General features: G+C 42.8%; 1 protein-coding gene across 1 annotated transcript in view; it reads left to right on the forward strand.

The window, feature by feature from the left end:
- Positions 1–998: 998 nt before the first annotated feature.
- Positions 999–27744, forward strand: part of LOC131284475 (protein slit) — a 103210-nt gene continuing 76464 nt past the window's right edge. Inside the window, 1 exon segment of the mRNA XM_058313335.1 lies at positions 999–1153. Within this exon segment, the coding sequence (XP_058169318.1) occupies positions 999–1153 (155 nt within the window).

Genomic DNA, 27744 nt, shown 5'->3' on the forward strand with positions numbered 1-27744 from the left:
GTTCTGCAATTCTGCAATGAATAAACCAAAATTCACTCAACAAAATTTTAGTAAAAATAGCAATTTATGTAACGCCCAATACTTTCTCGGGAAAACATAGTTTACATACAACATAGTAGTTGGAATTTTATGATAGTGCTCTTCGTTCGAGCATATTTACAGTCGTTTCCTTTACATTACATTTTTTTCCCAAGGGCATCATTCCATCCAAGATATGCGAAGGATATCTTCCCATGGGTTACGTTCTACCTACGGGAACTTTCTTTTCGCGTCACGTCATCATTTATTCAACGCTTAATTATCGTGCTGTCATCCTGTCATCGTCAGTGTCACCAAGGTACCAAACGCCACCATACGACACTTGGGCTTCCGTTTCCTTATCCTTCGAAAGTACTCACCCTTCGGTCGAACGTATTATCCATGTCGTTTTCTGCCATTGTTTCGACTCGGCCCCTTTAAAAATGTATGCAGAATCGGTTGCAATAACATAAGCAATTTATTACCAACTCGCTAATAAAGCCAAGACGAGGAATAGAATCGATCCGGAACACGGATTCAGTAAGATGCACGAAGAAACTAACAAAGTGTTTCGTTAAACTTCACAATTACGATCCACATTGGCTGGGATAGCATAGAGCTACTCGAATACTGCTGTGGGATATGACAGACGCTTTCTTGGGTGCAAAATAGCCACAAGCAAATGCTACGATGGCGCCGTGCAGACAGTTTGAATGTCAACCGGTCTGCAGCGCAAACCGCACCTTTATTCTGGCTTCGAAGGAAATTATTGGCACTTCCAAGACTCTTTCCGAACAAAGGAAATTAACAAGAGGTAATATTGGTTTGGACTTGGTTATTGACTTATTGATGTTAAATAGGCTGAATTTAATAGAATGGGAATATTCATTACTGCTGACTCTGTCTGATAAAAGTTAAAACTAAAGGGCTGCAATTTCCAGTAGATTAATTTATAATGTTTTTATTTATTCATTAAAAGAATGTGTTTCAGCACCAAGAACGTAGTTCAAATCTCACTTGCAAACGAGAAGGTTTCAAAGGTGACCGTGGCCTTCATACGAGCCGTATCTGCTGAACGGTGCGATAGGGTGAACGGCAATCTAGGCTCATACGTTATAGATAAATCGGCCAGACGGTGAGGACTGAAATTTAGAGTGTGTGCCCTGCCAATCGTGAGACACCCACGCAGCCAGTCAGAACGTGTTGCACTCGTCGACGACCTCTTGTCGCGCTCATATGGCGCACTATTTACCCGATCGCGCGACCAACGTTCGCCAACGGGCAAACAACGGTCTGGTGTACGTTGGACGATGCAGAAGTAATGGCGGTTGTACCGACATAGTACATCCATCCGCTCAAGGAAACAACCTCGTCCCCTCGTTGGGTTACCGCTTTCCACCGGAGTTGCTACATATTATATCAAACCATTACAAAGTTCATTAAATATGTATTTGCCTGTAGCGCCCTGGCGCCAAACGCTTCCTCGGCTCGAACGTGGCGGTAAGTTTCCGGGCCGACATTCGCGCTGACAGCGGTCCGTGAGCAGATGGAATAATGGTTGTTGGCGGGCGCGCGTGTGTGGACAGAATCGATTATTATCGCACGGAGTTATCGGTTCGACTTGCATCCCTCGATTAGGGGGTTGATCGGTTGGGGAAGTCTGACTCGGTTCCCTGCCGGCCCATTGCGAAAAATCGCTCCAGCGGCAATAATGGTGATTGCTTGATTGATTTTTCTAACTGATGAAAAATTGATTTTCTCTCAAACATCACTCTCTGTCTAGGCGAGATCTACTTTCGCTACATTATGAGGAGATTAGTGTTGCTGGGTTTTGCTAGCTTTCTGTAGTAGCATTTGAGATAAATTGAGTATTACCTTTCTAGGCATGCTTTGAAAGATTCTGTTTGCTGTATTTCTTGTAAATCTATTGACGTGTATTTCTTACACATTTAAATGAATCTAGTTGAACAAATTTGAAGGGTTTTGTTCAACTTTAAAAACTTACTCAATGTCGTTCCCTTTTATCAGTTGTATTTACCTTTCAGTGCCTAAAGTATTACCGTTTTACTCATGATTGGACGATTAAACATGAGGTGTCACATTTGCGGTTTGGTTTCTAACCACCCCCATCCCCGATGCTTGGTTCAATTGCGACAGCATGTATACTTGGCATAAATCCTACCAAACAACGGTAACATTAGCGAAACCACCAACAAAGCACAAGGCCTTACCCGAAACTACAATCCACCGTGCTAACGTGTGGCAAACGCTACGATTAACTTTCACCACGCAGACAATTTTCCGCTGCGCCGCCGGATGTGGAACATAAATTTGCGTTCTATCATGTTGTCAATTATTTCGAGATTAATTAGATCGGTGGCATGGAAGTGGAAATTTATAATCAGGAAAAACAAGCAGCACACACGCCCGAAGACGCCCGTATCCATTGCCTACCATCTGAAATCGAGTGCGGGGTTGGGTTAGACATTGGCAGGTCATGAGTCAAGCAGAAATCAACGAAATGGAAAGATTGTCCCGTTGATGGGGTTTTGCGGAAGGTGTGCTCCGTCTTCTTCGCCCTCGTCGCGGCATGTTTTCACCATCGAAGTACAGACGGGAACATGTATGACATGTTTAGTCGTGTAAGCGAACCGGAACACTACCGCAGATAAAGCGAACCGGGTTGAGTTTGAGCCGGGGGTGTTTTAGTGTTGGCGAATTACGCCGATGAGATATGTGTTGTCGGTACCGTCGTTAGTGGGATTGTTTTTCGGGATTATTGTTTATTCATGACAGCGAGTTTCGCCGGCTAATGGTGCCGGTCTGGAAGCTACATCAAGTGTAATGCCAACCAGTCCAACGCGAGCCTACCGGTTGTTTAGTACTTGCAGCAGAACAGCTCCCCATCTAGACTCGAGAGCCATTTAAATAATGATGAAATGTACTATTGGGCGCCACTCAATCCATTACGCGGGGGCATTAGCGTTAAAGGGTAATTTCGAGCCTTTACTTGAATGCGTTTCATATTGGGAAGATAGTTTGTGTGAGTTTTTGGTGCGTGACGACCACAACCGGTTTGTTTGAAAAGGATTGATAATTATTTAGTTGGATTTTTTAGATTTTCGTAATATAGATACCTAATTTTCCTATAATAAATGTATGTTATTAGTTGATCGTTACTATTGATTTTTCTAGTACACAACGAAATTCAATTTTCATTTCTATTCCTCAATTTGATATGTTGAAATTCATGACCATAGAGCGGTTTCTAAGTTTATCGTTCGAACATATTGTGGTCAGTGCATTTGTTTATAAGCCCCGTCTGTTACAAGTTCTCTGTATGAGAGAAACTCAATTTCAGAACTAACCGAATCAACTACTGCATGCTGCTTCACGCCCGCATACTACTGTTTGCATGTTAGGGGAATGGGAAGATCGATCAGATAATCATTTTCATGCAGCGGTACTCACGTAATTGCAGGATAAACAAAGCAATTCGCAAAATGCTCCGCTGTGATTCCCTGATTCCCCGCTGGCGATGTTTTCAAAGGTTGGGAAGTGAGGGTGTTCGAGGAGTAAATTAATTCCTTTGGCAACCTTTAAGGCTACTCAAAGTTTTCCCAGTCCGGGGGTGTGTGTTGATTTGTTGAATTACAAATGGATTAGAGAGTAAATTGGGCGATTAGTGCTGAAACTTGACCGTACGGAACACAGCTGTGAAGAGCATAGAACACTGATGGGCCTTTTTACTTTCTTTTTTTTCGGAATCAATGTTGTACAGCATTGAGGTTGGGCGTGTGTTGGAAAGTTTTGTTTGGAAGCATAACAAATTATTTGAATGAACGGTAAAGGTGAATTCATGGTAAACCATCATGGAAACAGCAATGTTATAACTTAGTAATGTAGTACAACTACGTGAGTATAACAACGAACAGTTTTGTTTAAACGTATGGCGCATATGTTATTTCTTTCAATGTACTTAGTTAAAATTAACCTGAAATATCTCCCCTTCGTGATAAGAATGTCTTGTGCTGACAAAATTCTAGCTACATGTGTAGAGCTCACTAACGACATGATGCTTTCGTCGGTTTTTTCCCACCTTCTTCATCGAAAGGAGAACTGCTCGTTAGCAGTTTAACATAATTGAAAGCAATTGAAAGCAAACATATCGTACGGTGTAAAACGTCAAAGAGTGGTGTACGTTTTTTTTATTATCTTTTCGCAATCATAAATCATCGGAGTGGCAACCCTCGTAGCAGCGAAACTTTCATTTCGTTTTCAAAGAATAACGAGTAGCTGAATATGCAGGTTCTTTACGGCACACGACATACGCCAGAAGTCAACGAGGAAGGAAAATATATGCTTTTCCTGCTTGTTTTTTACACTGAGGGTTCCGTGTTGCAATAGTTTGACCATAAAGGAAGCTACACAAGTGTTGAATCCCACTCCAAGTCTACCTTGGAGAAGGTGTTGCGAAGGTGACTTGTTAGATATTTTATATCCAGTCTAGGGAAAGGTCGAAGAAAACTCACATGTCTGAAAACACGAAGAAGGGGACAAGAATGAGCAGCAAGCGTGAACCACCAACGGCACGCCGTATTGAGCATTTCATGGTTGGTATCTGTTGCTGTTCCGATACGAAAATTGAAAACGGATTCTGAAATATAGAACTGAGGAGGTTTTAATCCAATAAGGTATTCCCTATCAATTATTCCACAATACATACAAATACGTTTTTATTCAAATGGTTTCATTTTTTTCTTTCAAGTGGTGCATATTGTATATACTGCCTAGTAATTTTTTGGTATAGTATTTGTTTTTATTACAAAAATTATTCTTTTCCTTTTTTGTACAAATTGTTGTGCATTTATTTATAGCTATAAGAAAAATATTATGACCAAGTGCAATCAAAGTTATTTTGTGGCTGCTTACTTATCGTGTTTGATTTCAAATCGCATTTTTATATCTCTAATTTATTTCTTTGATGGGAAATGTATTGTGAAATGTAGTGGAAAAATCCCTGTTTTATGGCTCTTTTGCCACGGCAGCCATCATTGATGGCCCACTAATTAACACCCTTAATGGAGACGCCCGGTGGTCCACAGTGAACCGATGATGCGTGACAAACATGACTCATCGGAAATCAAACAATTCGCTCTTGCCATCAGTCTTCACAAAATCGACAGCGTTCTAGAAGCTATCATTGCCACCTCCTAGCAATGCGTTCTGCCTAAAATGCTTTCCATCATTCCATTAGATAAAGCAATAAAGCTGGAACATAAAATCCCAAAAACAACCGACACTCGAAGCCATAAAACGAGCCACGCACACAAGAGAAAGTGAAACCAAACACTCCAACAAAAAGCAAACTTTCCTAGCCGTAGATAAGGTGCCCTGCCGAGAATGGAGAAACGAAGAAAAGGTCAACACGACGAAGAACGCTACGGCACGCATTCCATAAGTCCATTAGGCAGGTCGTAAATATTTGGTCTGTTTTGGCTGTGTAGCATTCGTTTCACTCGTATCCTTTCCACACCACTCGGTGCTGAAAGGATGATAGGACCTTATCGCTTTTTACGATATCGCTTTTCCTCGTTCTCACAAGCCAATGAAAGTGAAATCAAACTTTCACAACAGTATCGACCATATCATCATGCGAAGAAATGCTACTCAATATCCTTCCATGCCCTGGCCACTGTTGGTACAATCAGACGAGAAAGACAGAGATACACAGTCAAACTTTACGGGGAGTTCAAAGTTACGGAGGCCTTGTTTATGTGAGTGTGGATTTTCAATCATAACTTCACGCACCCCATCACGAAACACAATATTTCCGCTCTACAAGTTGTGCGTGTTCCTTAGTGGCCTGATTTGCGGACGATCCAACTCCTGAAGACAGCTTTCGCACTTTATCAACCACTAAACAACGCTAACTTCACCGATAAACTTGTGTGACACATGGTAAAAGCCACAAGAAAAGAAGTAAAGCAAGGAATATAATGGTTGTCCTTAGCCGTAGATGTTCTGTGTCTAGAAATGGAACAAGAAAAACCAGATTTTCTTTGTTGTTCGGCAGAGCTTTTCTATGTTTCAGCCATTCTGTTCCACGTTTATGGGGCTGCGGTGAGAGGTCGAATATTTTAGCCATAAATAAAATGCCTACTCAGGGCGAACCATTTCTTTCAATGTCCTCAAAAAGAAGCAGTTCCGAAAATTGGATGTGATAAATGGCAATGAACAAAATCGTGAGTGGAAGGGCCGCTACGTAACGAGTGGTCCCAACTCATCGGAAACAAAGGACAATGTATCTATCCTTTTTTTTAAAGAATCCTGTAAACCCATTGTTGTGGCAAGTCCTCGTCGCCTACGCGCAGTACAATGTGAAAAACACTGCAGAAAGGTTATCCTACTACTATTTCCATATTTTGGCAGCTGAAAAAGATCAGTCACATGTTGGTGGTGGTCTAGAAACTAGCCGTATTGGAGTCCAGATTCTCGGATTCCTTGAGCGGAAATTCCGTTTCGTGACTGTCTTGACCAGAGCTGCGAATTGGACGTGTCTGTTGCTGCAGTAAGATATGAAGGTTCGCTCGAAATTCTTCGGATGGCATCGTGCAGATTTTCTTTCCTACTAGCGCGTCTGAGGGTCACACTTGGGGGAATTAATAGGATTTCTGATTTGGTGCCAACACATGTGTCCGAACATTCCACCAACAACACATCCATTCCTAAGTGTTTCACAAGCGGATTCTAACTTGCTCCGGAGATACCAAACGAAGCTAGAAAACCTGCTGCGTCAGCAATGAAACTGGAATCTCTCAAGCAACGGGATGGAAAATATCGTCCGGAAATCCTTTTCTTCAACCATTCGACCTTAGGATCCCCTCAGGAAAATCATCCGACAGCCTCTAATACGGGTTAAAAAGATTTGTCGTTGCACTATTCCTTATTGCTAGCGTTTCACCTTCACCTCAGCATGAGCCCGTTTGACACCGTAGCGATGGGAATTTCACGTTGCGAGGCGGATGCAACAACTCCTGCGTCGGGCGGAAAACTGCAGAGAATCTGCAATCTCATTATTGCCTTTTGCTTTTCCTCCGTTTTTCGGAATTCTCTTTGGTGAGATTCCGTTATTTCGCTCATTTTAAACCACGACTGGGAAACTTTTGGTAGCTTCCGGATGGCACGGTGAAGATTTTAGACATTTTGTGCGCTTATCTTTTTTTTCCCCCCAGGGTGACGGTGTTGCATTTTGTCAAGAATTTTCTCGCCTCTTAGTGGAAAATATAGGTATGCCTGGTGAAAGCTTTCATTTTTTGTGTAGAGGCTTTGAGGCACAAATATTTTAGTGCGACAGTTGATGCCAACGCTGCACCATTCCAATTCATTCGCACACAACCAAGCAAAGGTAAACTATTTTGGTTTGTTTTGGCATTAACGCAAACTTTTCATTACTTTTAAAAAGAGTTTTATAAAGCGGAAAATTGTATGAATTTCACAGCTAAGCGAGTTTCAATACATTCTGAAGCCAAGAACAGATGTATGGACAGGTAAATCCTTCCCATACGAGAAACTGTTGAGTAAATCCGCTTACTTCCATCGTATATTCTACGTCATTGAGAAGGTATTTTACTGGCGTCGTGTGTTAGAAAAAGCACTACAAAATTAAAGCTTCTCCCAAACGGAAGCAGCACGAACAACACATTGACTTATTCCGTGGAAACGCTTCACCCGGCAATGGCGTTACCGAATGCAGCCAACCGCAATTCCGAACTCAATTTCTCAGCAATCAGTTGATGCACAACCGTTCCGTGTGGCATTTGTGCAGCTCCAGCCAAACGGAGATCCTTAATTCGATCCCAGCACGACCTGCGTTGTTGCCATGTAGCAAACGAAGAGTGGAGGAAAAACATCGCGAAACGAACCCTCCGCTTCGGACAAATCCACTTTGACATTCATAAATTTATATTAAATTACACCAACTTGTTTGCCGACTTTGGCTCGAGCTTCCCATCCACGGTCGGTTGGGATTACCTCTACACGGAAGGACCAGTTGGGACATGGCGGAAGTGGATTCCGCAAACTTTCCTCTCAAGAACCCTACCAGAGAACCCTCTCCTATCCACGGTGTGCGGTATCTTCAATTTGGATGAAGTTCTGCAGCGTTCCCACAGAGTAGTTGCGCAAAATAAAACTACAACCAATACCCCTCAACGCACCCCCCTTGTGCCATCTCTATGGTGAAGTTTCTGAAGATCCACTACAGTGTGGCAACAAGCTGAGAATTTGAAAAGTTTTTCTTCACCGTATTCCCAGTCCGCTCGACGTCGTTCTTTAAGGGCAGCAGCTGGCGCGTACATTTCGATGACAACGTGCATTCACTAACGTTGCACTATTTTGGACGTCCGGGGTCTGATCGAATTCCTCCTGGAAGCCGTTTCAGCCGGATACGTTGTACCAAGTTGTTTTTAGCATCATTCAAAATTTATTTTAGAAATGAATACTACTTGTGAAACTCACTGAATTTATTTGTATTAATGCTTAAAAAGGAAAATTGAAACCTGGTAAAACGTCACTTAACCTAGGCTTTAAAATTCACAGAATTGCGGAACTGTAGCAAACAATAAATTATATCAAATTTCAATTTCTTTTTGACATTAAGCAAACGTTATCGTTCCATTAAATGTCAAACAATCATTTTAAAGTACTTTATTTTGGAAACGGACGTACTAGTTGGGTGAATACTTGTATTAGAGCCTGCCGCACAAACCGAGCTGACTTTCGAAAAATTTCCCCAAGAAAAAGAATAACTATCATTCAAGGCTTTCGAGAGACAAATGAATGTGCGACGTCTCCGCACGTAAATGTACGTTTGCGAGAGTCTGTGGAAGCTTACATGTGGTAACCTCAATTAGTCTGAAAAGGAAGGGGATACTGCAAACTAAGACCACCCTAAATTGGCCGTGAGACAGCATTCTGTTACGATCTACCGAACTCGACCCATCGTCGAGACTTTGTTTGGTGACGTCCGTGAAAACCCATGTCATCAGCTTCTGGTCGCGTTTCGTCATGGTCCTTCACGTTGGCTGTGGTTCTTCCGGTATTCTGCGTTTTCTGGCGATGATTACACGGCTATTAAGGATTGGGAAGAGAAAAAATGAGCACGGCTCGATTAACGATTTTGCACACGATGACAAACGACCACGTTGTGTTCGTTGCAAACAATGACCTACAAAAACCTCACCTTCCAGCAGAAACGGAAGCCGCTCACTGGTCACTGGTTGGAGGTGCTCTGCAAAAACCCTCAATGGGTGGCCAACAGGGTTCGGGCTATGATTACTTCTTCCATCATCAGCCCTCCCAAAACCGGAATGCTCGCTTTCATCAACCGAAACCGAGAGGGTTCCGGCGCTGGCAGCGAACGTCGTCACGGCTGTCACATCTTAGCCGGCGGGTCAACATGAAAAGTGTTGCGTGCAGATTCCGCCACGGTGCTTTTTCACAGCAGATCCGCCCCATCGTCACGCTTCTTCTGTCACACCATCGCCGTTCCGTTCGCAAAGTTCGCAGGGAGCAAGTTTATGACGTGAGAATGGCAAAAGTGCTTAGTGGGCCACTTTTCTTTCACCCGTTTCACATTACTTGCTCGGTTTGCTCTCCACCCGGTGCCCCTTGCAAGACGTCAATAACTGACGGACTGACTGACTGACTGCGCTTGGCACGGGTTTTTTGTGAAACGTTTTATTTTTTAACATTTTCCTCCGTTTTATTCTCACACTTTGGCAGAAATCGGAGGCAAGTTCGTTCGAACGTGCCCTTTCGGGGTTTGAAGTCAAACGAGATGCGTTGAGTGCGCTTTTTAGTCCCAGTGAAGCCATCGAAGCGCCGCAGTACCAGACGGGGTACTTCAACTAGCGGGGGAAGTTTGGCATCGTGTTCAATCTGTTGACTGTTCCAGACGGTGCATTACAGCGGATGCTTCTCTTCATCCGTTTTGGCCCCCGGGTTGCACAGCGGTGTCATGGATCAATCGTGAACTGCATGTTTGGCAGAAAATATCGCAGCTTAAGCAAACGTATTATTGCACTTTCTTCTCGCAATCAAACTGATGGTGTCAATAATCGAGCTTCTAATACTTTTTTCTTGTACTAATGGTACTGACAATAAAACCTTCTTGGGTAAACAGAACATGTTGAAGTTACTTCTTCTCCTGTAAATTGACTTTTGTAAGAAAACTAACGTAGGACACTAAGATACTGTATTACAAATCCGAAGTTCACTTCTTCAAGGTATCATGGAACCAGTGACTTTAAAATCAATACAGATTTTTTAGAATGGAGTGAGGTCTTCAGCAGCACGCCAGAACGAGTGAATCGTTCAGCAGAAACAAATTCGGGTAGGTTGGAAAGGCAATGAATAGCTTGCGTTGTTAGTAACGAGAGCTTCCGGTAGTACAAATTTCCGAACCATCACGCCCGCACCATTTTCGATACCGCCCAACCGATGTAGGGCGATTGTGTGCAATATCTTCATATTACGTGGAACGGATATATCTGGAACCGGATAGTTTGCGATAGCATGTCCCGAATAAAGTCGTTTTCGTCCCAAAGGCTATCCATACGAATCTTAATCGTGTTCGGACGGTGCAGGGGACAGGAACAACATTACGATTGAACGCTTCCCGTTTTGGCAGACACCTTGTCTGGTCGTAGGCACAGAGAAGGAAAATATAGCAAGAACAAGCATTTTCTAGTTAGACGTTACAGCACAAATTAACCAAAAGGTACTCGTTCCTTCAGGCTCCCGGAAGGACAATACCAATTTGTCCTCGTTCGTTTTGCAATGGAGCAAGCGTTCGGCCAAATGTTCAGTTTGACATTGTAGGCATTACCGATAGAAGAACTCCGGTTTCGGCAGTGTGGCGAAACAATACAGGTTGCCCGGCTACCATCACTCTTTTCCTTCAAACGCGGCGATTACTGGAGCACGACGACCAGGAGCCGCTTGTCCGAACGGACGCTATAAAGCATTCCCAGGAAACCAGAAAACCCCTACAACCTTCGGATCGATGCGGACGCTGGACGAAAATTGCCTTCCGCGAAACACTGGAGGCTCCGTAGGCAACTTTGGCAATTTATGTTGATTGTAATTCCGGACATTGCTCGGTTTTGGGTTGCGATCACACAGCTCACTGCTCGCTGGGAATTTTCCAATTTCACTGGCCGTGCAATCATGGCCAAATCATGGTCTATAAGTGTAGAAGCTTCTCGTTCATGGGATTTAACAAACGAAGGGCAACGTTCAATCAAACTGTAATCTAAAAGAAATAGTTTCTCTCCATAATGTTGTCGATGCAGCTCACAGTAATTATTTCTGCATTTTTCGAACTTGCCGTGAAATGCAATTATAGTTTGCCGTGATCAAAGGTGTGGATCGTTTGATCTGTGCCTCTTGATCGGCGTACATCAAACCAGTACCAAGCAGCCTGGGGAGTCCTCCTTCAATCCCTTTTCAACGGTAACAAACGGTAGAAAGCGCTAGCGCCAGTGCCACACCAGACCGACCTGGTAGAGGACCTGACACAGACCATTTGCTGCACTTTCCGCCACATACATTTCCATTTCGCGCAGTATTAATTTCATTAACGAGACAGTACGATACGCCAGTAGGGCCCTTCGTCGGCTCACCAAATACGCTGATTCTGACCCAGAGAAGAGAAGGAACCGCTGCGTCAAACAAAGTACGCCACGGTGCGAAAGTAACCATCCCGCATGAAACCTTGCGAATGGCAAATGACACGATGAGGAATGGGCTACATTAAAACAGCTGAATGAAATGAATGTAAAAAGGAGAAGTCATAAAACACGTCCATACATCTTTCCGTCGCACGTTCGCTGCCGCACTCCAGCTGCATGTCCATAATTGACGGACGGAGTTGTTGGGTGGTTCATCCGTCAGCTCCAATCCCCGGCTGCCCTCCACACCGGCTTCTTGTGATGATCTTCAACCGGTTTCGACGGTCAGAAGTCGGCAGAGACACACATCGTTTGGGCGAAGGAACCGAGCTATAGTCTCACAGAAGGCAGCCAGAGACAGCGATCGACCGTTTGCGTCTCGTTAAATGCAAAGTAAATAATAAACTTTGGCACTTTGGCACATTTTCTGGCAGGTAGAGGGCTGGTTAGAGAAACCCGAGATCCAAACCAGAGAGATGGAGATTCCAGATGGATCGGGAGTAGATGAGGCGAAAATGATTTACAATTACGGAACCGCTGCGATTCTTCTCCTCGGCCGTTTTGCCCACTCGCGCAGGTTTTACAAATCTTTCCATCATCTCTGCTCTGCGAATGACGGCTACGGCTTTGCGTGTAGCAGGTTTGCCGCAGCGATGAAGGAGATTTATTGCCTCCCTTAACGAGCCAGTGCTGATGCGGATCCCAATTTTGACACCTTCCATTATGGCAATTGTATTGTGTATGTTGTTTTAGTTTCAACCGTAGAGTTTTGCGTACTCGAAAAAGATTTATGTCATCTCTAACAGTAAAAACCAGCAATCCCACGAATTTCATTTGTTTATCCATTTTGTTGTGTTTCGGGTTTTCTCTTCAAAAGTGTCTATAGTTGTACGTCAGAGAATTTTAAATAATTTTTCATAAGTTTGTAAAAAATACCATATCTTCTAATGATTGCCTTTTTAATTATACATTTTTTTTTAAATATTTGAATATTGCTGCTGCTTGTGTAAGGTTGTTTGTTCGATGTATTTACTGGTTGTTGTTTACGTTGCCTTTCTCGTTCCGAGTGCAGTTGTATAGTGCTTATTTTTATTTTCCTTAATAGATACATTCTTCTCTAATTTTTGGTAATCTACAGCATAATTACAACAAAGGAACTTCGAGTATATGGCATGCCAACCGAAACGGGAATATTTGGAGAATTCTGGGTTCTAGAATTTTACCTCTTGTATGAAATGCTTCGAACTACCACTACCTTTACTATCATCTGGCCGTTTCTTTGGGTAACTATGGTTCAGGGACATTATTAAAACATCTTTTATCCAGCAGACTGCCCTGTCGCTACTGAAACAGGGTCTTTCTGTTGACTTTGTGCTGGGTCTGTTGGCATTGTTCGAATTCTCCCAGATGGGTCGAGAGTTCTATGCAAGGATAGTCCTGTTTTGTGCCCCTATCCTGATCTAAATAGCCCACAGTTTGTCTAAACATCCAACTCCCATTCGTTTTCCCAGCGGGAGGAACGAATCGTTGGCCAACCTTCCATCGTCATTATGTTGGGGCAAGAAGGAAACAAAGCTACGTTTCGACCCTGCCCGTTCTCCAACGTAGAGCTAGCTGGACGAAAAGTTTGGCTCAATTCTTGAGGGAAAACTTTTCACCCGCCCATCTACCTTTGCCCCGGAGCGTGGTACGGTTGCATTCCTTTCATCGTTCCGTGCTGCCGAGCTGGTCGTGGTAAGCCAGAAGGACAACAATTTACCCCTAGGATCCCTTATCATGGAAGCAACAACACTCCAGCTCTCACAATGCCCCGGGCGCACTTTATCGTCCTGCGTTGTAATGTTCACGATTTCCTCTTTTTTGTACTTTTCTCTCTTTCCCGCACGCTCTGGTAAACAATCCCTAAATTGTTTTCAACTTCGGGCAAGCTTTAAAACCACCCATTGCATCCACAACCACGATGACAATCGTTTCTTTCCTCCCGCTAGGAAAAAATACCGCTCTCTGCGGAAAAATCTTTCGAGTGGGAAAGATTTCCGCAAAAGGATCGATACGTTTACCTTGGTCCCGTTCGCTGGATCAGTTCCGAAAAGTTCAGATTTTCCCCCCATCGTTTTCTCTTACAATGTTTCGAAGCAAGCATTCATGGTGCCCCGAGCGATTTAGGCAACTGCTTCACCACTCAATGGCACTTGAAACTGCTGCTACGACGAAAAAGTGGGCCATCGTGGCAGGATGGGCAGCAAGTGGGATGTTATCGATTTTCGAAGCTGCCTGAGAACTCGGTTACAGGTTGCTTGGTTCGATTCTGTGAAACATTTTGTTCTGGATTTTTGTAATAAATTCCTGAAACGTATGTTTCACAACCATCAACGATCTAAGCCAATCAACTCAAGTTCTTTTGCGCTGTTCTCAAGTATGGTCACGGAGCAATCTGAAATTTGGTCACGTGCTTGACTGGAAGTGCCTCTCCAATAAATCATTCGAAATTATAGGCAGATATTCGGGAAGTGTGCTTTTGATAACTCCATGCGTACTGGGAAAAATCATGCTACCTTTCAATTATTATCCCCTCGAAGCACAGAATCCTGACAGGAAAAGCTTGTACAATTATAAGATTCGTAAAAATTATCCAAGCGGAAACAGTGATAATGTTATGCTTCGTTGGAAAGGATTGTTAGTAACTGATTGAAAAAAAGTATTTTTTTCATTCAGCATTGGAGTTAAGATGTATGATAAGAAGCATTACAAAAGACATTTTATTTTAGTTTTAGGTTCCTAAATTTGTTGATACATCTCATGTTAACGATTTGATGAAAATATAATGTATTCTTAACACTACATGAACTCGGCATTCCAAATCGAAAATCGAGGTTCATAAGCCAAAACGCATGAAACCTCTACTCCTTCTAAGCTAATAAGCTTTATTGCTTCTAAACACTGCTCTTAAAGCCTTCCAATAGCATCAGCACCGATGATTCACGGCCCGATTCCGACAGCTTGTCTGCTAAAAGCTGCTTAGGAGCTTAGGTGATTTCCGAGACAACTGCTACGCGGCAACGAACATGTAGTGGAAGTGATCGGCAGAGCAGTCCCATTTGTCGTCACAGTAACACAATCGGCGATCGGAGGCTGGAAATGCCGGAATTTCAATCCCGCAATTAGATGCATCGTAAAACTAATATCGAACCACTGTCCCTTCCAGCCACAGCGCTTTAACGCCGTTTCCGACTCCGGATTGCTCCCGGAGTATCTGAATGTGTATTCTGTATAGGGAGGAGGTCAGCAAAGCTGGCAAACGGAGCTTCAGCGAACCTCGGACGTGTTGTTATTGTAGGCCTATTAGGCTCCCTTGAAGCCTCCACCGATGGTGGGCAATTTAAATGAGATCGAATAAAAGCAGCCATCTCATCGCCAGTGGCTAGAATCAGGCATCGTACGGAGGAGAATCGATTGGAGCTCTATGAAAGCTGTAGCTTTTGTGGGTGGAGGAATGCGTCACGGAAGGTGGTTTGAGAGAGGGAGAAAATCCATTTATCATCGCCAACCATCAACTGGCACGACCGTTTGTGATGGTATTTCTGCTTCCACTGCTGCTCGATTAGTCTCGAAAAGGGTTTCCACCGACGCAGCCATCACTTCCCTCCATTTTCCTTCCTACCTCTGAGGTCTTGTAAACGATTCTGCTTCCAGATCTCACGTGGGATCCGGACATATCGAAGGATGGTGTGAGATCAGAGGCTTGCAATTCATGCTACGCCATGACAATGACAGAGAAACGTGTAGTCCACTGCAGGCATCCGATGGTGTGTAACCTTCTGCTTTAGTCCCCACCGGAATGCCAGAGTCAATGGCAAACCCTCATTGCGCCAACCATAACCAATTGGGGCTCCGCCGAGTGCCGAAGTTAATCCAAACTCGACCATACAGGAGCACGTTTGGTGTCAGTTGTGTAGTTTTATGTTACGTTTTCCATTCCATTGCTCTCGCTGGTGTCGTATGGAGAAAAACGGTATAATATCGGAGGCATAAGATCGCCGGCCTCGTTGCCTTACCTTAGCCACTTTACCATTCAAAGAGTCATTACGCGACGCGGACTATTTGTTCGAACGATTTCACTCACAAGCCGGACGGGCAAGAAGTGGCTCCCATCGGGGAGAAAAGTAATCTAAAACGACAACTTCGAAATATACATCCAACTCCCGGCAACGGAGCTCGGTGCTGGTTCTGAAAGTCATGCCGGTAAACAAATGGATCAACCTTCTCCACGAAAACTCCCAACGCTGGTGAACGCCAAACCGGTGGCAGTTCTGGAGGAGATATTTTCTTCTGCGGCGGAGCTGGAGTTGGGGAATCCTGATTGAACTGCCGAGAACGACGTGTTCCGGTTGCTCGGAAAATGATAATCAGCATCATTATCGTTCTTTTACTGTCCATTAAACGGATTCCGTACGTGCCAGCCGCGGGAGACCGTGTGCGTTTGTTGTTTTTGTCGCTTCTGTTTGGTTTTGCTTCATTTGTTTGTTGGTTGGCGAAAATTGTCTCTTGCGATCTGGTTTTGTTTACTTTGCGTCTACTTTTTCGGATACCTTTCCATGGCCCGATCAGTTTGATTGGATTCGTTCGTGGTTCATGCTCGTTACGACTTTCCCGCCCACTGTAATCCAAACGGGCGATGAGGTGGTTAATGACGTCGAGAGATTTCCTTAAGCCAGTTTTCTTCTCTTTCAGCCGCTCCTTATCCATTCTTCTCTTTGTCATACACATGTCGACTGATTAGTTTTTTTTACTTTTCTGGTATCCACGCGTCCCAATCGATGATATTGAGAGGAGATTGATCGGTTGAAAAGTTTTGCCGTAGCCGCCTTAATGATCTATGACTGATTGATGACTGTGTTAGTAGCATTGACCCAGAAATATGTTGAATCACACGTCTGGTCAGTGTGTCGACATCGTTTAGGGGCTGATAAAGGTGCTGAAGGAACATCCGAATCGAACAAAATGAAGGTTTTATTTAAGGCACTGCCTGGTTTTTATGATACCACTGTTATTACATCGATATTTACTATAAAACTGATATTCTTCACATAAATAACATACAAAAGATTTGATCGTTGAGTGTTTATCTTTTATCCAAAATAATTGTTCATTTAAGTTTTCTTGAACACTAATTTGAAATTTCAAATGTATGCGATTGCGATCAACCCTACTCCATTTCATCGAACCGAAATGGTTGCAATCATTTTGTCGATCAAACTTGGTGCTGGCACTTAACCGACTCTTGCTTGTTGGCGTAATTAATTTAATCACTTAAGACAGAACGCAAACAAAAGCTACGAAATCAGATAGTGAACCTATTTTCACACAAATTCGTAAACCGGGATTATACCGGCATCATTTAAATGCACACTACACCAACCGTACCGACCACCACGAAGAGCTTACCGGATTGCAAACCACCCGAAGGGTGGCTCACGGAGCAGATTGCATTTAATTACCGGTCAACACGACACACGGAGCAGATAGTTGGTGGCTGCCAGCAAAATCGAGTGGCTGGTTTTTCGCTGTGGCAATTGTAGGTGTTGAACAGGGCAAAAATCGATTCGCATCTGCATCGAGCAGACACCAAACGACCGGCCGATGTCCGTTGCAGCGCTTCTCGGGAAGCCGAGGATATGTAGCTTAATTATCGACATCAGCACAGTCACGGCCGGAACGACCTCTTCGAGTGGGCGGGAGTTGTCAAGAAATGGTTTTTATAATTACTTCGGACAGCCGCGTGGCATCTCACCTTCTTGAGCTGAGCGGAGAGGCGGATGGAGATCTGATAGAGACCACCGTCGCTTCGTGGTTGTGTAGCTTGAGTTTAGGAACTTGTGTACATACGAGGTACGGTCCTTCACTCTGTTCGACCAGGTGTTGCAAAGTCGCGCAATCATTTCACAGTCGAAGTTTGTCTCTGAAGGTAAGCCCGATTCGATTCTCTAGTATTTCGAAAGGAAACGCCGTTGAATCGTCAGAAAGAGCGTCACTTATCCGTGAGCCTTTGTTGGCGCCATCATTTATCAGCGGATCGAAATGTGTCGCACTTCATGTCGGGCAGAATGCGGGCTGTGTATTTTTGATTATGCGAACGATGCACACTCTGACGGCAGAAGTGAACCATCAAAAACTGTTTGTCAATGAACTGTCTCCACTCTTCCCCGGCTAGGTGTGTAGAATGAGTCGGATTTCGAAAGGGTATGTTTCGAAATGATACTTCAAAAAGGTTCACGCCATCATTCCGAAGCGGTGATAAATGGTCCCCAAGTCCACCTAATTGCATCCCTAACGATCCGTGACCATTTAGAAGGACAACCTGGCTTTGACACCGCATGTGCACTTGAGTGCAGAAATGAAACGGTTCCACCAGAATCGTTCAACAGAGAAAACGATTGCAAACATGTTCGATGCGGAGAAATGAATCGTTTATCCTTTCCCCTGCCAATACCTAGTTCCGCTACCGCCAACTCCTGCTAACAGCAAGCTGCAGCATGTTTTATGCTAAACGACACACTTTTCTCATTTGCTCTTCAAAACTAACGATGAAAGCGAGATCTCAAGAGGTTTCTGATCCGTAAGTTCGTTCCTACATCGTTCACTGACTGATCGACAAATGTAGATAATAATCATGTGCACAAGCCGGTTGCTATTTTTATGACTCTTGACGAAGTCGTGAGTTTCGTGATCGATCACTTTCAATCATTGTGCGGTTTTTATCTTCTTTTCGCCGCGTCATCGAAATGCGATTTGTGACATTTTGTGCTTGTAGGTTGACGTTAGATTTGTATATTTATCCAGCATCATCAAGGAATGAGATTTAGTTTAGTGATATTCTATTTTATTTTGATTTATATTTCATCTTATATTTAAAACGTATTTGTGGATTTTTATACATTCATTCATTTTATTCTTATTAAGTTTAATTTGTTATTGGGCTATAGAGGTATGAACTTTATCCAAAAAATATTGAGTATTAACTAATGATATTCCTTTCTTCTTCTTTCCTTCCAGGTAAGTTTCAACGTTCCTCAAATGAATTGAAATTATTCGCATAATTCAGCATCGTGAGACGGCATAACAGTAAGAATAACATTCATCGAAACGCGATTAATATACGATTGTGCTAATGATTGCACAATCCTTTTCACAACTTCCCTGTATCTAGTGCCTGAAAGTCTAAATCGACATTAGGTAGGTGTCCTTTCTGTATTGGGTATAAAACGGTCGGTAAGACTTAATATTCAAATTCTCCATAACCCAACTTAGGACACATACGGTCACTTACATGATTTGAATCATTTTCTATGAATCGTGTTCTTCGGTTCTCTAAACACACAGGATTCATGGTCAGAGTACATTTACAATACCAGAGTCCTTTAAAAATGAATTATAATGAGGTCGGTTTAAGTGATTATGCCTTTGGCTTCACCCACCTGTGAACCTTCAGGTCTGGTTCTCAGTAAACGCTTTTTAAATAAGGAAAATCAATTTATACTTCGCCCGAACCAACGACAGCGTAACCCTGTAAGCTTCGCGACTACTAGCACACGTACCCAAACGAGCTGTTTTCGAACGAACGCACACAAACTCCATCCGATGATCTGCACGGACGTCGAACAGAAGGTAAAGTTTTTAATTCAAAACCATCGACAAAGTTTATCAATTTTGCTGTCATTTCCGATAGATTCTGGGCTGCTGGTAAACTAAACTCAGTCGTTGCCTTTTCTAGGTTCGACCTTTATAACAATGCTAGCCAATGGCAATGTTCGGGTGAACGACAGCCTTTCTGTCCCTGTTCTTGAAGTTCCTTCCGGCCGGCAACCGCTGTAATCGTCGAAGCGAGAATCTCCCAGCAGGCGGATATTTGCTTTCGAGTTTTCCATCAAATGCAAATTATTCTCCGGGTTGTCGAAAATATTAAAAGTCTAATTAGTTCTGCTTCCTGCCATCGTTTGCACGTCGTCGTCTTCGTTGATGTGGTTCGGTTCGTCAGCTGGGGACCGGTTCCTCCCCAACGCCACGATAGCGTGTCATCCGGTTGTGGGTGGCAACGGCAAGAATATTCTTTTACCACTTTCCGTACAGGAACCGGTGCTGAAATCAAAGCATTTTGGGGGATCCGGGAGACGGTTGGTCGTCAACTTCAAAAGAAAGAGTTTATGCCGGGGGAAAAAACAAAATCGAAAAATGAAAACCGTACCTCAAATGATATAATAATTTGCTAGCCACAGCTCCACTTTCCCTTTACGAAACAATCCTCCTTACACTCTGTGCCATCGTGTTTAACCGCAACCAGCCTTTCTGATGTCGATGCTCGGATGTCGAGTGTCAGTAAAGGTAGTGATTATAAAGCAATTTTATTCAAAACTTTTCTCGAAAGCTCCACCCCAACTCGCACATTGAGGAAACGCCTGTCCTAAGAAACGAACCAGAATGGTTTCGGAACACCAACTGTTCATTTCTTGACCGGAGACACCATCCTCCACTCCAACTTTCTACCATAGTTCGAACCGCATGGATTGACCTCTTGGGTGCGTCAGATAAAGCTCATGATGCTGATATCTTTGGCAATAACGATGAGTTTTATGGAACTGGAAATGGATAACCGGATCCTGCAGTACACTATAACTGTTTCATACTTTTGACTCAACAACATTGGTGCCTGGAAACTCGAGAAATTGATGAAAATTAATGTCATGACCATTCGATAGTACTGGTGCTCAAATAACAAGTCATAAACCATCAATAAAACGTCGTCACGAAAGTTTTGCTAGATGATGATGTGTTTGCAGACTCTCTTCTAGTGTATCTGAGTTTATATCCCAGTAAATCTGAGCTTATTACAATTTATGCTCCGCTTGCCCACATCCCTTCTTTAATTTTGATAACTGGGTTTTGATCATTCTTACAAAGTTCGCTTTCAAAGTTTTCCATCAACTCTGAATATACTACCTCTTTCCCTCTCTCTTTTGCATACGATAACTTCTTGTTACTAACAGGACGTTGTCTCCGAGGTGTCTCTTTTCGGTAGGAGACCGTGAATGCTTTAGGAGTTTTGCTGTGTCCTAACCATAAGCACCATAGCTCTACCTCTACCATAGCTTCACGTGGCTGTAATTCATTCCAAGCGGGTTAATAGGTACACTGGATTATAAAAGCATCAGAAGAACTTTAAATTGCCACTTGTAATGAAATTAGAATCAAGCAGTAAAAAAAAATACCAAAGTTAATTAAACTTATATTATATAAATATAAACTATTATATAAAAATAAACTTATATATTACTGATGTGCGAAGAGTGAATAATCCAATACAACAAAAGTTTGTACAATGTATTTGTTGACTACAGGTGCTACTTTTGAGTAGCACAATTAATATCCAAAGCTAAAACTTTCCGCATTCATTAACGCTTTTCTCATAGGATTTCTTGCTTAATGTGATTCGTTTGAAAACATTGTAGCTTTCCGTGAGCTTTTTCATCCATTCGTAAATAATTGTAATCTTCCATTTGCCAGACAGCCCTTGGTAGTTAAAAACTCCATTTATTTGTCAAATGGGTTTGCACCTTCGACTGCTGGGGATGAAACCCACTTCAGGATAGCAATAAAGCAAAGCTATGTTATTTGTTTCAGGGTTGTAAAATGAATCCCTGTTTACCATCTCTTTTATCACTTCACGGTTCAAACCGTCGTGCTTTTCATTAGAACTTTTCCAATTTTTGCATAAAACGTACCAGTACTTCCCACCGTTATTCCGAAGACAATTTTGCGACGGGCAGGAGAGTAAAAAATGGAAACTCGAGCATCATAACCTCAAATCACAGAACTGTCAAACTCAGGCGACAATCACGCCATCCTCCATCCCGCTTCATTTCTATTTTCTCCGCCATGCTCCAAAAGTTCTTTGTGTACCATTTGCTCTTGTTTTCTTCCCTTTCCCAAGGGGTTTGGGGGTAATCGCTAGTCGATTGCAAACTCTATTTTTCAAGCACGAACGTTTCTCGTTTTTTTCATATTTCCCGGATAAGTTTTGTTGCATAAAAATACTGAACCGTGCGTCAGTGTGCGGCACACGGTCATCGCTGGATCCGGTTGTCACTTCCGGCAAATAGGAGGAAAATGCTACCGCGGAATGAAAGCGGTGTCCGTGTGATCCAATCCAACAGATGCGCGGACAGCGAACTTTGCAAAATAAGTCCTTTTAAATGGAAAATCCAAATGATCGAAAGTGTTATTCACCGAGAACCTTGCAGTGGGCACTCTATAGAAAAGGATTTTATGTTTACTTCGTTTGAACAAAAAGTTGTTTCTTTTGACCGTGTCTGCATTGATTTTGCTACTCCTTTTTTAATCAAAGCCCTTACCGTCATGTTCTGCCCGAAGGCGGTTTTCAATTTGCTGGGCAAGTATTCCAGCAACCTCGTGCCCTGGTTGAGTCTCCGGTGCTGTGACCGATAATTGTTAGCAACGAGTGAACTATCTTCCGTTGCCATTGATTTTGTGCTTCCGGTTTGGTTCACACTGACCAACATGAATGGAAGTGTTTGAATGGCTGCACGGCGAGAGAATGGCAGGATGAATGCAGATGCTTTGTTGTGCATTGCACTGCAGTTAAACGATAAGCCACCGGAAGTAGGGCAGCTTGATTGGAACATCGCAAAAAAAGAGTAAAAGAACTTCCCTTTTCAACTATTTCGAACATCGACTGGTACGAATGATTGAATATATAAAATATTTATATATTATTTAACTCATATCATATATCTTAACTTTTGCTTCCAGTTTTGCAAGGGCAACCAATGTGATGTAGAACGTAGTGTAAAACATGGGTTTGGTTAATTTTATTATGCACTATGTAATGTAATGATTGTAGGCTCCAACTATAAAATGATGCGTTCTACAAAACAAGTTGCTTTACGTGTGTTACGCTAATCGTTGATCATGCTCTGCTATTATTAAAAGAATGCGAGAAGAAGATGAGAGAAGTGCTACTTTTAGCGCCGTTTTTGCTGTTCGTTTTGTTTCTTTCGAAACACGAAGCTTCCTAGTCATATTTACGCCCTATTCGACATGAAGCCGTCGGCAAGGAGAACCACTGCGTAAATCTTCACTAAGAGGTATTAAGAAGATTGCATTACCATGTTCAAGGACTTTAAGATGCGCGCCTTCGGGGCGTAGACGCCTTTGGGTATCGTTTACACAAGCGTTCGAACTTGTATGAAGATTTTGCCGAAGGCATGCCATAAAAGACCCTAGAAGAACCATGAACAAGCGTGTCCATGTTTTAAAACATGTACCTATCTTCAACCGGTGCAAAGGATTAAATATCTTCACACGGCACATGATAGTTGAGAGATTTTCTACGTCCGATGAATCATCATTCCATTGACAAAGTCGAGCTAAATCGAATGTGGACGAAAGTGACGGTGAGCAACTACCGAATTTACATTTTAGGTAATGATAATTTAATAAGCGTGTTCAGAGGTAATTTATCATAGGGTCCGATACATTCACTGTTTTTACTGCATTTCCTCTTGGAAACAAGGCGTTCCCCGCTCCCCTGCGACATGAAGCTTATTTTATAGTTTTCCGTACTTGCCTCATTCGCTTTTACACTCGTGCTGGAAAATTAAACCTCGGCTAAATGGTTGGGTTTTCACCATTCTCTCACTCCTCTGATTTTACCTCAATTTTTCGGCAAGATGCAGACGAGCGTTAGTAGAACTTTTATATTGTTGAATAACTTCAAAAATTCGTTGAAAATGGTTTGCTACCGCTCCGGTTCACATGTCTTTCATATTTGAGAAAAATATGTTTATTAGCAGCATCTGGAAGAAGTCCAAACCGGTGACATTTGGAAGGAAACCTTTTTTTCTTGTTCCTGGTTTTTGAAAGGTAAAGTCCTTTTTCAATCAATTGTTGAAACATTCTATTCCTTCCTCCCCATCCAACCAACTCCCTTCCATGTCGGGTGCTGAACGAAGTTTGTTCTTTGTAGTCTGCAGTCCGGAAATATGCTGTCTGAAAAGATTGTCGGGTGGAACGAGGAAAGCAGGTCGGTCCAATCTCCGAAACTGTGTATATTTGTACATTTTTCAATTTCCTAGGGACCAATATCAGTGCGACACGATCGACCGTGTATCGACACGCTTCGGGCGGCGATACATGCAGAGGTAAAGTGAACGAAGCCGGTCGAATGGAGATACCTTGACAATGTAGATTGGCTCAAGCATTTGGCCGGCAGCCCGACCTGGGGAGATATGATGATAGGCCTTCCGGTGCAGGGGAAGTTTTTAGAAGCTGATATTGCCCAGGTTTGGTGTCGTGTGCAAGTGCGAGCTCCGCTAAGGAAGGCCAAACGGAATGAGAAAATCGCAAAGTGATGCTGGTGCATGGGGTTGTCGTAGGATAACCGCTTCTGCAAAAAGCGGCAATTTAGCTATTGGCAGGAGAGGCTTCACGTGTAAAAAGTCGGGATGGAGAGATCTGATCTGGTCATGTACTCTTTCTCTGCTGTGTTATGAATTGATGACATGTGATGCGGAATTGCTTTTCCATCACTTGCTTTGCTGTGCTCTGCTGGCGCCACCGTACTCGTCTGGACTGGATGTAACGTACAGCAAAGCTACCTGGTGAATATTACTGGCAACATTTACCTACACACGGTAGTATGCGCCAAAGACGAGGCATGTCCTGCCATATGTTTTTGAGCTGAAGAAAGGAAAAAAAGATCAAACCTGGTAGCTCCCGGTATTTGCAAAACATGTACACATTCTCTCCGGTCTGGTTGATTCGTTCGTGCTCAGCTGAATGGGGCTTCTCAAAAAAAAAAAAAATAGAAAAAGTTGTCCGGAACTGAGACACATGTTTGAATATCCGGAATTTCCCTAGAACGGTTTGCCACTTCCCTTTTTTCCATCATCCTTTTCGAACTACGGAAGTAACTTACCGACGTATGATTTTTTATCCGCATGATCGGTGGCAGCAGGTTTAAGGAAAAACTCATGTTTTGAGCTACATTTTTCGTTCAGCATAAACATTGATAATCGAGAAAATCTACTTAAGCATCGATGCGACTTTACCCATCACTTTTGCTGTTACAGGATTTTACAGGATGTTTTGAGGGCACTGATTCAATTTTAGTCTTGTTGAATACGCTTAAATACTGCACTCCTTGCTTGATTCTTGATTCTGCTGACAGATTTCGAAAGGTAATAAATTGAAACGGTGGTGGAAGTTTAAGAAACTGACAAGTCTTTCTTTAAAAATGGGTGCAACTGTAGCGTTCTAACAGAATCGTTTTGTAAGCTGAGCAAGAATGCTTAAGCTGTATGATGTATGCATATAATCCTCTTTAACTCTCTGGTATAAACTGGATCGACAATATTTCTTTTTTCCGCTATTGTTATGAAAATAGTTGATACGGTTCTGAACAATCACTTCTCCGCACGTCATTTGTCAGGCGAAAATAAAAAACCCATCAGCACCTTCCGATTCTTTGCGGGAGATCTCCTGAAGAAAAAATCATCCTCTTTCAGACTGAGAGTTATAAGCCATTTATTTTTTCCGTTTTTGATTCTGGCACGCTTCTCGCCACCGTTGTTGATTCATGCCGATCTGATGCTAATGCAATCCAAAGGCGTTTCCACCCACTGTGGGATGCACATTTTTCTCCTTCCTTTCATGTTTATCCCCGAAACATAGGCAACCGGATCAGAACCGGAGAACCATGGGTAGGTTGGTTTCAGAAGTCGTAAGGAAAACATGATTTGAATAATCCGCTTCATCATCATCATCAACAACGCAAGTCGGAGTTTTGTACCTTGTGGAGACTGCTGGAGCAAAGGTACGTCGATAGCTCTCAAGGCAGGGTCTGGCTATAATTCGGTAGCTTATAAGGTGAAGAGAGAAACTCCCGGGCAAGCGTATGATAAAGCAACAGAAGGGAAAAGGCTGAAAAGACTAAAGTAAATAGATAATCCTCATCATGACGCACAGGACACGGTGGAGCGTTCGTTTCATTGAGAACGTATTATGCTCGGTCGGCTCAATCTTTCATCAATGATTCGGCGCATATGTGTGAGTAACATCAACACATGGCTTTTTCATGAGTCGCTGACTTTTGGTATTTTCAGCGATAGAAAACGTTGGTTTTCCGAATGCTAGCCAAACAAAAAGTACATACAAACCATGGAACACGGAAGCTCGATGGCAGTCACAATGTCAATCGATTGTTGACGAGAATATGTTGTTGTGTGGCGAAGGTGACAGCCACCGTTGGGTTGGTTGAGGAGGAAAGAGAAAGAGGAAGAAGGGAAATGCCAACAAGGCTCCAACGCCATCACGCTACGAAAAATGTGAGCCCGACGGGAATGTTTACAAACCAGCGAACCGTTGCCGGTGAAAGGGTTGAATGGTTTTTCATTTCACCCGACTCTCACCCCCCATGACTGGATGCTGGTGGGTGGGATTTTCCCTCCCACGTCGAAGGTATTGTTCTCGACAAGCGTTCGATTTGTAGTCGATTTTCCGGCGAGATGCCATCGCCGTATCGGATCGTTCGGGAGTGGTTGTGATGTTTGCGGTTTTACTTTCAGCCCATTTTCCACCGCGACAAAGTGATCCCCGATACGGGAAATTTATTTCATTACTCCTGCCCTACTTCCATCCTCCGTTTTGCTTTCCCCAGCGACTTCCTACAGTTGAGTGTTTCGGTAGATGTTCCATCAATTTGCGATGAGGACGTTTGTTGTAAGATGATGGATTTATCCTATCGCATTGTTAGACTTTCTTCTTTTCTTGCCTTGGCTCGCTCCTAAAAACCACCATCTTTTCAACCTTTGCAAGGTTTTGTGTTTGGTTTTGTTCTCTCACAAGATTCATTATGCCTTTAACTTTTCATGTTTCTGTCAAATTTTCAGCTTCTTTTATTATTTTGCGAGTGAATGATAAGGACTTCCTGAAACAAATCTCTTTGGAAATCATTTCAGCTGGTTGATTGTGCACAGACGTAATAGAGGCATAGGCTGATCATGGTGGAACTACAGTCGACTACTACTGGGAGTCCTTTCGATTTTACTCTTCTTGAGCGTTATCAAAATTTTTCTCCAGAGAATCGTTTGATATTCTGACGTTTTCCGGGTTAGTCATCCAAAAATCGATTTCATCTTTCTGATAACTAATTGTTCCAGAACACTTATAAGCAGGGAAAATATGTCTCTAAAGGCATCTTTTTTATACATACATTTTAGAGTACTGACGAACCTTCAATCAGAGAAGAATCAACAAAGTTTGTTGCAATTCATTTATCTTATTTGCACAAAGAGCATATTTCGCGAAACATGCAATGATTGGTTGGTTTGTTGTTGTCTTGTTGTCAGTTATATGTTTTCCTTTTTTTCTGCTTTAAACTACTGTTTAATATTCAACGTAGACTTTATTCATCTGCTTTAAAAATAAGCTTTTAAAATGTGTTATGTTGTTGAATGGATTTACTTTTTTCGGTCCAATCCTCAGTGGTTAAGATAGTTAAACCAATTATTTTCATTTTTATGTATTTTCCATTATAACTGTATTTTATGGAGCCTTATACTATCGATAAAATGGTTACACATTGGAGTCAAACCATTGCACGAGACGGCAGTATATCCAATAGTTTTTATCTGGAACTCCGTTCAACGATAGTGAATTTAGGCGAGAGTGAAGCGTTTCCAAACATGCATACGAACCATTACTAATTCAATTCAATCACGTGTGCAAACAGTATTGGGTTCAAACCGGGCATAACGACTTTCAGGCCAGCAACCTAGCACCAGACAGTAAACAGTTTTAATTTTGAATGCGTAACAAGGAATTTGATTGTCTGCATCCGAGGGTGAAAGTTACGTTTGTCCACAGTAATATTCCTAAGGGATGCTTGGGTGAATCCAAGGGCTCTAATTGATAGAAT

This window comes from Anopheles ziemanni, chromosome 3 (genome assembly GCF_943734765.1).
Source record: "Anopheles ziemanni chromosome 3, idAnoZiCoDA_A2_x.2, whole genome shotgun sequence".
NCBI classification, from domain to species: domain Eukaryota; kingdom Metazoa; phylum Arthropoda; class Insecta; order Diptera; family Culicidae; genus Anopheles; species Anopheles ziemanni.